The following is a 12,263-nucleotide window of genomic DNA, read 5'->3' as shown; positions in this document are numbered from 1 at the left end:
CCTCCCCACGGGTCTCACCCACATCTGTGTCACCCAGTCCACGACCAAAAGACAAGCACAGTTTCTTCACATGTCTCTAGGCTCCATGCGCCTCCTCCAGGTCTCCTTCTGGCTCCATCCTGCTTCCTTCCTCAGTCTCTTCTGCAGCTTCTCCTCTTCCTGCTCAGCTCCACCCTCCCTTGGGTGGGGCAGGGAACCTCCCCCTTTCCTGGGGACCACCCTGTTACAATTTAGCCTGAGTGGAGCTAGAACTCAGGGTTCTGAAATCCCTGTGCAGTAGTAGACTGTCACCTGTTCACCCTGGATACTGAGGCTCCCAGCATTACTCAGTAATAGTTGTTTTGTTGTTTTTTTTTTTAAGATTTATTTATTTATGCATACAAGGGCTGGGGTATAGGCCAAAGATGTGGGGGGTGAGGGCATTCACCAGAGACAGAGTGGGGAACAGAACAGGCAGACTAAGTGAAATACACTGCTGAGGGGAGCAGTGGGCGAGTCAGGAGAGGTCTGTCGTGCCATGTAGGTTTCTCCCTGGCCGGCCGGGATCAAACTCTCAAACTCATGCTGCAGAGGCTTCGGATTGCTTCATAGAGCGGTGCTTAACCCCTTGCACCACCAGGGAAGCTCTACTCAGTAATAGTTTTCCCTGACTTCTCATCCAGCCATTTTCCTGATTCGCCCACCCCAGCTCTCCTGGGTTTCAGGAGGTGTAATGGTTAGTTTATGTATCATTTTAGCTAGACACAGTTGAGGGCTCATTTGGGGGCTGTTGTGAAGATGTGGTTCGCTGAGGTTACCATCTGCTGCGGTCAGTTGACTTTAAGTATGGGATTATCCTGGTGAAAGGTTCGGCTCAGTAAAGAAAAGGAGAGCCAGGCTACATTTCTCAAAGGGAGGGAAAGTTTATTGCGCCCTGGGCGGACCTCGGGTTTTATAGGGTGAGGAGAGGTCAGGTGGGTAGTTGGGCTCATTCAGCGCGAAAAGGTTCTTCATGGGGCAGGTAGAGGTTCTTTGTTTGAGAAGAGACTCATAGGGGGAGGGGGGAGGCTCACTGCCTGAATCCTCCAGGCAGGTATCCGCATTCCTGCCCCCCAGGTGGGCTTCCTGGTTGGCTCCTGCATTCCGGCCCCCTGCATGGACCTTTCACCTAGACTCTCTGGTTGGGCCTCATCCAATCAGTTGAAAGGCTTAAGAACAAATGGATGCTGGGCCTCCCTGGTGACTCAGGGGTTAAAGACAGCACTATCAAGCTATGGCCACCCACTGCAGCATGAGCTGGATCCCCAGCCAGGGAGCTGACCTACATGGCGCAGCAGACCTCTCCTGACTCGCCCATTGCTCCCCCAGCAGTGTATTTCAGTAGATCTGCCCATTCTGCTCCCCACTCTGTCTCTGGTGAATCCTCTCAGCCCCCACACCTCTGACCTACACCCCAGTTCTTCTATGCAAATAAAATAAAAATAATTTATAAAAAGTGTAAATTTTGATAATTTAATAAATTAATTTACAGGGCAAAAGGAACAGAGCGGCCGTTTTTCCCTATGGAAAAAGAAATTCCACCTGTGAACTGCAGCTTCAGCTCCCGCCTGCGGGTTTCCAGGCTACCTGGCCAGCCTCCAACACTGCAGAGCCAAGCTCTGGCAATCAGTTCTCTTTACATCTCTATATAGCTCCTACTGTTTTTTTCTTCTGGTGGAAGCTGACTGACACAACAAGTAACTTTACCATTTTAGCAAATGAATGTTAGGTATTAAGTCTCTCAAGTTTTACTCTAGACCCTCCCCCCATACGAACTAACTCAATCCTTCATACATCTTTGTTTTCTTCCCTTCTTTCCTGTGCCATAAAGCATCCTCCCCAGTCTCTTCTGAGACTTCGTGCCATCAGTTAGCTCCTCTTTGCTGTGTATTCAGCCTCTACTCTCCTTCATCATGTGAAGTGCTCATGTCTCTCCTGTCTAGGGTGGACAAGCCCTCTGTAGGGGCAGGAATGGACACTGAGCAGGTTTTCTACGATCCCATGCAGACGGGGTAAAGGAGGAAAGAGTCCTGGAGCCCTCAGTGGCTTTTGCAGGCTTTTATTGGGATTTACCAGGTACAAGGCAGGCAGGGGTACCGGGGCGGGGGGGGGGGGCAGGGCGGGGCAGGAGGCTGGCAGTCCTCCCAGCCCCCAGCGAGTCTTCACTCTGGGCTCTCGGGCCTTCTCTCACGTTCTCTCTGCTCTTCTCATGGCTCTGCTTCTCTCTGAGCTTCTGCTTCTCTGCTTCTTTCTCAGCTTTTGCTGGAGTCCCAATAATGCTGCCCCTATAAGCAAGGTCTTAGCCCAGGTGGATCCCATCTACATATGCCCACACCCGACTCCAGGTACCTGCCATCAGGCCTGCATTCAGGACCACAGTGTTCCTGTCATCTATCCTAATGGCGGGAAGGCAGAAAAGCCTGATACTTTTTACCTTACCCTACACCCTCCTTCCTCACATCCCTCATGTGACAGGGCAACCCCGATATGAAATGGTTGCCTGATTGTGGGTCCTCACCCATGCACTTAAAAGGGACTTAAAATATACTCAACTGCAGGCACACACAAACAGGTTAATAAAAGGCTTATTTACAAAAGAAGGAAAAATGAAGAAATGAATAAGGAGGAAAGAGAGAGAGATAAATTCATGAATACGTCCTACCAGTTCCACTGAGCTGGATTGCCAAGAGCATGCTGACAGCTGGTGAAAAAACAAGAGACCCCCACGGCCCACATGTCTGGTTATATACCAAACCTGGCTGCTTAACTCCACCCTCGGGTGCCAGCAATCCTCCTTTAGGTGATGATGACATGGGATTTGTAGTTCTTGGTATCTTGGATATCTTTGGTCTAGGGTGGGGGTGGAGTCCATAAAACCCAACGTGGGGCGCCCAACGTGGGGCGCCAAATCTGTTATAGGACAGAGAGAGGGGCAGCCCAAACCCCGCAAACCTGTCTATTCTAAATGGGTTCTGCCATCCGCCGCATCAACACAAAACACATGAGACTAATGGGAAGGATCTTTAATAAAACTAAGAAGCAATACAGGTAATGTTATAGGACAGGAAGAGGGGCAGCCCAAACCCCGCAAACCTGTCTATTCTAAGTGGGTTCTGCCATCCGCCGCATCAACACAAAACATAGGAGACTTTAATGGGAAGGAACTTTAATAAAACTAGGAAACAATACAGGTAAGGCAAAGAGTCTAGTTTCTAAGTGAAGCACCCAAAGTTACCCGTCCCCTCGTGGGTAAAACTCCATCCATATGGGATCGGCCCAGAGCAAGGCCCCAAAGCCTGCCACAAGTCTAAAGCATCTTCCAGTGGGGACCCACAGAAAAGAGTCAGAAACAACCAGACAAGCCCGGAAGGAAAAGAGCAAAATCAACATCAAGATAAAAGCTGCCATGGTCACCTCTCCACGGGTCTCACCCACATCTGTGTCACCCAGTCCACGACCAAAAGACAAGCACAGTTTCTTTACGTGTCTCTAGGCTCCATGCGCCTCCTCCAGGTCTCCTGGCTCCATCCTGCTTCCTTCCTCAGTCTCTTCTGCCGCTTCTCCTCTCCCTGCTCAGCTCCACCCTCCCTTGGGTGGGGCAGGGAACCTCCCCCTTTCCTGGGGACCACCCTGTTACAATCCCCCCTTTTAATTTTTATTCCACCATATCTATGGTGGCACAGATCTCAGGGTGTAGTCTTAGGAGACAGTCTTTTTTTAGGGTTACAATGTGTATAAGAGAAGCAACAATTTGCAGCATTGTCCATGAATGTCCAGTATGACAGTTTCATTACTTAAAAATAGTCCATTATCCAAGCCAAAAGAAAAAAAAAATGGAGCATTGGCTAAAACAAGATAGCAAATATATCAAAACCACAGGGAAAAAATGTTAAAATGGTTCAATTTATGCAAAAACGAATTCTCTCAACCTTGATCCCAAACTTTAACAACATAGCAAAAGTTTGCAAATTAAATCTACTTTTAAACCATTTTTCCTATTTTTGCATAAAATCACAGGGTAGAAAAAACTAACAGCAATTTTTTTAGCTGGCTTTGTTGAAATATTCCATACAGGATCAGAGCGAACCGGTGGCATCCAGTCGATGTATGTTTCAGGTATAAAGTTGGTCTCATCAGATTCCACCTGGGCTTTCCTCTTCTCGAGGGTACCAGGAAATTTTCGTTGGCCGGGTTGTCCAGTCCTGCCAATGGAGGCAAGCTTCCTCACCTTCTTTGGAGGTTTCTGGAACCCTACAAACAAGGCAAACAGGTTCTCCTCTTCTTGGTTCAGCTCTGTTTCAACTTTTTGGAAGAACTCCACACAAAGCCACACAATCAAACTCGCGTCCAATTTTTTTGTTAAAACAGACAAAATCCCTATGGAAGTTATGCAAAAAACAGACTCTAAGATAAGTAGCAAAAATTACTACCACTATTTGTATGCTGTGTTGGTATCAAGGGGAGAGAAAATGTGACAAGTTAGTTTTGCTGGAAAAAAATTACAACCTTTCTGCAGATCCTGGTTACTCAAAACAAAACAAAACCAAAAAAAAAAAACTTCGTGGAGTCAGGACAGAAATGCATAAAAAAAAGTTCCAGTATGTCAAAGAAACCTTAGTAAATGTCAGGTGTATTTCCAGGTCTATTGAGTCCTTTGTAGGAAAGTTTTTTACTCTCAACAGTTCCATCAATAGGAATCTGTTGAGACCTTTTCTCCCTATATTTCCAGAAACAATTTCTATAGATGTGAAACAATTGAATTATACAATATTACAAGGTGACAATTACCATTGACAATTTACATACATACCCGATACTACTGTTAACATATTGTACATACCAAAGTTTTACCATTTTCCCAAGTGGCAATGCTTCCCTTCCAGTTTTACTTCATTAGGTAAAAGCGAAATAGAACAAATTCATGTAATGCTTTCCCAGGAGGAAAAGGAGAAACTTCGTGGAGTGTCTCAGGAGCTCTACTGAGGTTCCACAAAATTTCCTTGCATCAGTCAAATGACAGGCTACCAAATTTGTACTTGAATTTAGATTTCTGGGAAGCTTTGCCATAAATATCAGAAAATTAACAGAAACAACAATATTTTAATCTCTATGAAGGCACCGGCTTAGTTCAGTAGCACAATGTTGACAATCAAACCATAACCTTTAGTTTTTCTCATAACTGGAGACTCTTTTCTTCAACGTTAATGGGCACCACGTATACCAATTTGTCGATCACTGGAGGTCAGGACGGTTAGACACAAGGACATACTGACAGACAACATATAGACACAAAGAGCTCTTTAGTTACCATTCATCACGCGTGGGAAATCCCGTGCAACTGCAGTTTGTCTGATAGGCCAAAGTAACAATAAAAAAACCAAGCAGGGAAACAAAAAAACTTCAAAGTAAAAAAAAACAAACCAAAAGTTGATAGGAAATAACAAAATCAAGATTAAAAACCTTTGTATGGAAGAAAAAAAATACTGTCAGCATATGCATGATCCTAGATGTTATTTCACATCTCCTAAACTTTGCAAGGAAGAGATTGGTTAGAGCATGGTAGTTTTTTTTCTTCTCAGGGTTTCTTCAGAAAAAAAAAAAACGAGTTCTTGGGTATCCTGCAACAATAACTGGAAAAGAAGTCAGTAACATTCAAGTTTCTTTCTGTTTCTTAAATAAATATCTCAAGTCTTCAATGGGTTCACAAGACCAATGGGACTTCGTCTCTGGGTCCGTTCCTTCTGGCGCTTTCTTAACTCTGTCCACATCTGTGTCACCCAGTCTACGACCAAAAGACAAGCGCAGTTTCTTCACGTGTCTCTAGGCTCCATATGCCTCCTCCAGGTCTCCTGGCTCCATCCTGCTCCTTCCTCAGTCTCCTCTGCCGCTTCTCCTCTCTCTGCTCAGCTCCACCCTCCCTTGGGTGGGGCAGGGAACCTCCCCCTTTCCTGGGGACCACCCTGTTACAGTAAGACAGAGTCTAGTTTCTAAATAAAGCACCCAAAGTTACCCGTCCCCTCGTGGGAAAAAGTCCATCCATATGGGATCGGCCCAGAGCAAGGCCCCAAAGCCTGCCACAAGTCTAAAGCATCTTCCAGTGGGGACCCACAGAAAAGGGTCACAAACAACCGGACAAGCCCGGAAGGAAAAGAACAAAATCAACATCAAGATAAAAGCTGCCATTGTCACCTCCCCATGGGTCTCACCCACATCTGTGTTACCCAGTCTACGACCAAAAGACAAGCGCAGTTTCTTCACGTGTCTCTAGGCTCCATGCGCCTCCTCCAGGTCTCCTGGCTCCATCCTGCTTCCTTCCTCAGTCTCTTCTCCAGCTTCTCCCCTTCCTGCTCAGCTCCACCCTCGCTTGGGTGGGGCAGGGAACCTCCCCCTTTCCTGAGGACCACCCTGTTACAGTCCCACATGGCACGCAGACCTCTCCTGCCGCCCGCTGCTCCCCTCAGCAGTGTACCCTGGTCCTTCTGCCTGCTCTGCTCCCCGCTCTGGCTCTGGTGAATTCTCTCACCCTCCCATGCTTCTGACTGTACCCAGTGCTTATATAAATAAATAAATAAATCTTTAAAAAAAGAAGCCAGCAATCCTCCCTCGGGTGATGATGACATGGGATTCGTAGATTATTAAAGACCTTCTGCGGCTAAATGACAAGGAAACTGAAGTCTGTCTTTTCCTTGATCTCAGTGGCATTAACCACTCCTTGAAATTTCTCCGTTGCCTTCAAGTGTATCACTCCTCATTCCCTTTACCTCCAAGGCCACTCCATTCTCCATTTCTTTAACTGATTCCTCTCCTTTGGACCAACCATCAAACATTAGTGCTTCCCAGTCCTCCCAGCGGGCTTCTTCTCATTTGATACGCCCCTTTGTTTTCCTGGGTGACTTCTTCCACACCTATCACTTGAGCTTCATTCTCCACATGTTACAGGCCCCTGAATCTAAGTCCTATAGCCAACTTGTATCAAAGCTTTACTTCCAAATGTCTCTGTACCTATTGTTTGATCTCAACTAGGATGCACAGATACACCAAAACTCAACAGGCCGAAAAGCTAATTTTTCTTTTTGTCTCCCCATCTCCAATAACATCCCTCTTTTCCCATCTGCCCATGCTACAAACATGGCAGGTCTCCTAGACGCTCCTTCTCTGCCCCTCAAGTCAGGGGAGTCTACCCCCACCAATTCTCTCCAATGGTTCCCTTTCTCTCTTCCTCTTGAGCTGCCTCTGTTCATGGATCATTGCTGATCTAGTCTCCTCACTGTTTTCTAATCTCATCTTGCTTCATCTTGATCTACTTTCCAACTTAAACCAGAAAAATAATATTACAGATCGTACCAATCCCTCAGGCAAAATTTTGGTTTAGTGGCTCCCTTAGGCCAAAAAATAAAGTTTAAGTAGTTTAGAATGACAGTCACAGCCCCTGCCTTTCCATGAGGCTTCATCTTTTGCCCAACTGTATGTTGCATTTTAACTGTGCTAAGCCATTTGTAATTTTTCTTTATTCATAGTTCTGCATAAGCATGGCCCTGGGTCCAGTACTGCACCCCTAGACGTGAACACTCCCCCACATACACACTATCCTTCACAAAGTCTTCCCTGACACTGCCAGAGAAAGTTAATCCTCCTTTGGGTTCCATTAACATCCTATGAGAATCATCTTGGATAGCATCAATCAAAATATTTTTTTATATTCCTAATTCCTAGCAGGGAATGTTACATAAATGTGTGATTAACTCCATTCAACCATTTTTAAACATTATTTAGGGGTAAAGGACATTTTTCTTTTTTTTAAAGATTTATTTATTTATGCATATAAGAGCTGGGGCACAGGCCAGAGATGCGGGGGATGAGAGGATTCACCAGAGACAGAGTGGGGAACAGAACAGACAGACTAACTGAAATACACTGCTGAGGGGAGCAGCGGGTGAGACAGGAGAGATCTGCTTCGCCATGTGAGTTGCTCCCTGGCAAGCCGGGATTGAACTTGTGCTGCAGAGGCTTCGGATTGCTTCACAGTGCGGTGCTTAACCCCTTGCACCACTAGGGAGGCCCAAGGACATTTTTCTTTAAAAAAAAAAATCTTTCGCAAAAGTCTAACACATAGACTAAATCAAAGCCAAGAACCCCCTCTCTGTATTGTCTCCTGCGTGGCCACCCCTGAGGTGCCACTGCCTCCACAGGGCAGTGTGAAGACCACCGCTTTACAGGTTAACTTAAAGTTGACTGGATATCTGTCAAAAATGTACCAAATTCAGGGCCTCCTCGGTGGCTCAGCGGTTGAGCGCTGGGTTGCGAAGCTGCCCGCGGCCTCTGCGGCGCCAGTTCGATCCCCGGCTGCTCCCCAGCCACTGGAGGAGGGTCCCACATGGCACGCAGACCTCTCCTGCCACCTGCTGCTCCCCTTAGCAGTGTACTTCGTTCCTTCTGCCTACTCTGCTCTCAGCTCTGGCTCTGGTGAATTCTCTCACCCTCCTGCGCTTCTGACTGTACCCAGTGCATGTATAAACAAAAAACAAACAAACAAACAAATAAATAAAACTTGCCTCTTAAAAAAATGTACCAAATTCAGCCATAAAAAGGACTGAAGTACTGCTGTGTGCGGCCACACGGAGGAACCGCGAGAACTTTATGTTAAGGAGCAAGACATAAAAAGCCAAGTTGTACAGTTCCATGGCTGTGAAATGTCAGGAGTAAGTAAATCAATGGGACGGAAGGTAGGTAGATGGGGGGTTGCCAGGGTCTGGGGGAGACAGGGAAGGGGTGTGGCCTCTTAGTGGGTATGGGATGATGAAAGCATTCTGGAATTAGAGAGTACACAAGAGAGGTGCAATCTTGTGAACATAGTACAAACCACGGAATCACATGCTTTAAAAGGGTGACTTTTGGGCCTCCCTGGTGGCGCAAGGGGTTAGAACACAACCTATGAAGCTTCCGCAGCCACTGCAACAAGAACTCCGATCCCCAGCCAGGAGCTACCCACATGGCCAGCAGACCTCTCCTGTTTTGCCTGCTGCTCCCCTCACCAGTGTATTTTAGTCGATCTGCCTGTTCTGTTCCCCGCTCTGCCTCTGGTGAATCCTCTCACCCCCCACCCTTCTGGCCTCTACCCCAATTCTGTATGCATAAATAAATAAATCTTTTAAAAAAAAAAAGACTTGGGGGCCTCCCCTCGTGATGCAGCGGTGGAGCACCGGGCTGCGAAGCTGCCTGCAGCCTCTGCAGTGCCAGTTTGATCCCCTGCTTCCCGCGAGGGTCCCACATGGTGCAACAGACCTCTCTTCCTGCCACGCCCGCTGCTCCCCTCAGCAGTGTACTTTGTCAGCCTGCCTGTTCTGTTTCCCGCTCTGGCTCTGGTGAATTATCTCACCCTCCTGCGCTTCTGACTGTACCCAGTGCTTGTATAAATAAATAAATAAATCTTAAAAAAAAAAGACTTTTATAATATGTAATTTATGTAGCAATAAAAAAGAATTACAGTGGCATAATAGTCTAGTCCATGAAAGTGATTGTTTGAGAGAAATAAAGGAATTGTTGATAAAAGAGGCCTGGCGTATATTTGCTTTTATAATGTTGGTGTTTCTTTATAAACGTACATGCACCTGTTATCTTTGTCTAACTGGGAAGAGATGTGACTCTGGCATTCCCTATGGGAGCAATGTGTAAGTTCCAACCCTCTCCAGCCCTCTTCCTCCCTCCTCCACCAAAAGTTAAAATTTTAGATCTGGGAACTAGAGTCCTCAGAATTATTTCTATTCTCGCTGAATCTATCCAGTTACCCTAAAGCCTTTCCCCGAACTCTAAGTCTTGATGTTCATGGAAACCCATGATGGAAATCACCCCCCCACCCTTGGTGTGCCCTTTCTTTGCAGATGGGGCAGAATAGAAGCTATTGAGGAGAGAGTGACTTTCTGAGAGAAGAACCCCCATTCTGAAAGAGCCCAGCAAGGTCACTAGGGCCCTGGGTAAAGGTGGGGAGCTTAGCTGGAGTAACAGAACAGAGTCCTTGGCACAAACCTGGGCTAAACTTCAGAAGGCAGGTGGGTTTGGGGAAAGAACAAAGGGTCATGGCCCAGGCTACCCACATGCGGCAAGTGGGTTGAGGTCTGGGAGACTGAGTTGTCAGCCTTTGGGGGAAAAGGCAGTATCTCAAGGCGGAAACAAGAGGGCTGGAGAAGGAACATCTGAGGTTTGGGCACGAAGCCACCACAAAGACTTACCCTCAGACTCAGGACCCCAGTTTGAGCAGACACTCCCAGGAGTTTGGGTAAACACAAGAAGAGTTGGTACAAGCCAGATTGTTATCTCTTCTCAATACATTTTGATGAAAGTTACAACTCTCTCCTTCATTCTTCTGCTCTCCACCAGATTGATGGCCAAAAATCAGAGTCACACATCCATACCCACAGCCAGGAGGCAGGGCCCAGCTGCAGACACACACACACACACACACACACACACACACACACACACACACACACACTGGCTTCAGCCACATCCTTTTATTGAGCCATGCGGATGGGGGTTAGCAGGAATGGAGGTCCCCCTGCCTCTCTGGAGCAGGCTGGAGCTCAGCAGCTGCTGCAGTCACTGGGGTAAACATCCCAGTGCAGGCCAATGGCGTTGATGAGGGAACCAGATCGGCCACTAATGAAACGCAGCACAGTGTTGGGGTACAGGGGGACAGCATTGAAACTCGTGCCTGTGTCTTTCCCGAAAGGCAGGTAGCGGCCCTTGTCAGTCACGAAGACCAGCTTCCTCAGGTAGTACTTGTACTTGCCAGACACCTGGATTATTGACTCCCCAGGGTGCAGGAAGATCTCCTCCAGGTCTCCCTGCTTGCCACCCACGTAATCACTCCACTCCTTGCCGTAGCGCACCTGGAGACTGGGGGCAGGGGAGAGGTGGGAGGGAAGGGAGAGGCTGAGTGGGGTGATCAGAATTCAGGACCTCTTTGGCCCACCCACAGGCCTTCACACCAGTGACAGGGGTGACAAAGCTCCTGCGGGGCCCACTTTTTGTGACAGTTGGGGGAGCTCTTAGGCATAGATGGGGAGTTTCAACTTCTCATTTTGCTGAAAAATAGGGAATCAGCATGCTCAGTTCCCCAGACAGCAGGTATGAGAGCTCGACTTTGAAGTCCAGGCTGCTCCCGTGCCCCCACCCACTAGTTGGAAGAAGCAAGGGCTTTTTCCATCATTGGAAAGAGTCTCCTGAGGGAAGAGACTTGTCTGTGTTGTCTCCGGAGGCAGATCAAGGTCAGAAGAATGCATATTTGGGGAGAGGCATCCAGCAAAGAGGCACGATACGGGGTGTCAGGGTACATCTCTGGTGGGGGCTAACTAGACAAGCTCCAGGCCCCTGAGAGCTTCTGATCCAACCATCCAGCCAGGTCACTACATCGGGGCTGCGGGTCTGGAGCCCAAGTCCTCTGGCCATTCTCCCCCAGCATGTTACCCCTGGCACTCGCTGACTGGAACAGCTGGGACCCAGAGTGACCGAGAACGTCCCAGCTTAGGGTCCTAGGCGGTCCCCAAACCACGGAAACAAAGACTCTTACCCCACGATGTAGTACTTGTTAACGCGGACGCGCAGGGCGGTGATGGGGCCGTCCAGCTGGTTGCCAGAATGGGAGAATCGCTCCCCTCCACCGCCTCCGTACTCTCCGTTGTAGGAGGAGGACCTTAGCTGAACTGGAGGGGACGTGGGCGTTGGGGGGAGAAAGCCCTCGGGAGCTCGCATTCCTCCCACAACTCAGTCCCCCCACCCCAAGGAAGCCGCTGGAAGCCTGGACCCGCAGCGTGTGGCGCTGCCTCCCGCGACCCCGGCTGGGCTCCCGCAGCTCACTTACTGGCATTGGCAGAGGCCGACGCACAGAGCAGGGCGAGAAGAGCCAAGGTCAACATTCTGGGGAAAAAGGAGAACATGACGTTTGCCCATTCCCCTCTGACCTTCGTTTCCTGCCCTCCCGCTGAGACGCGGTCTTCTTGGACCTTCAGCTCAGAGACAGCAGGCTCAGTCTTGGACTTAGCGGAGACTGTCCATCCTGGTCCTCCCAGGTCCAGCCCTGGCCCTCCCGGATACTGTCCTCTCTGCCCTTAACCCTCTGCCTCACTGGGCTGCTGTCGTCAACCCTCATCTTCTGTCACAAGTCAGAAGACCCACCCCAACCTCTATCTGGATTGAACTGGGTCACCTCTGGCCCCTCCCGGCACAAAGCAAGGACGGAGTTGTCTAAA

At 48.4% G+C, this 12,263-nt stretch overlaps 1 protein-coding gene across 1 annotated transcript; it reads right to left on the bottom strand.

Moving 5' to 3' along the window:
- Window positions 1-10,595: 10,595 nt before the first annotated feature.
- ZG16 (zymogen granule protein 16) lies at window positions 10,596-11,930 on the bottom strand (the record flags this gene model as incomplete). Its single annotated transcript, XM_084250895.1, has 3 exons — window positions 10,596-10,911; window positions 11,585-11,717; window positions 11,876-11,930. The coding sequence occupies 3 exons, from the start codon at window positions 11,928-11,930 to the stop codon at window positions 10,596-10,598; spliced, it is 504 nt and encodes a 167-aa protein (XP_084107021.1).
- Between the last annotated feature and the right edge of the window lie 333 nt (window positions 11,931-12,263).

The sequence above is a fragment of the Talpa europaea genome, assembly GCF_964194135.1.
Source record: "Talpa europaea genome assembly, chromosome: 12".
NCBI lineage: Eukaryota > Metazoa > Chordata > Mammalia > Eulipotyphla > Talpidae > Talpa > Talpa europaea.
The sequence above is the reverse complement of the archived record's forward strand: the minus strand, read 5'-3'. Positions and strand labels throughout refer to the sequence as shown.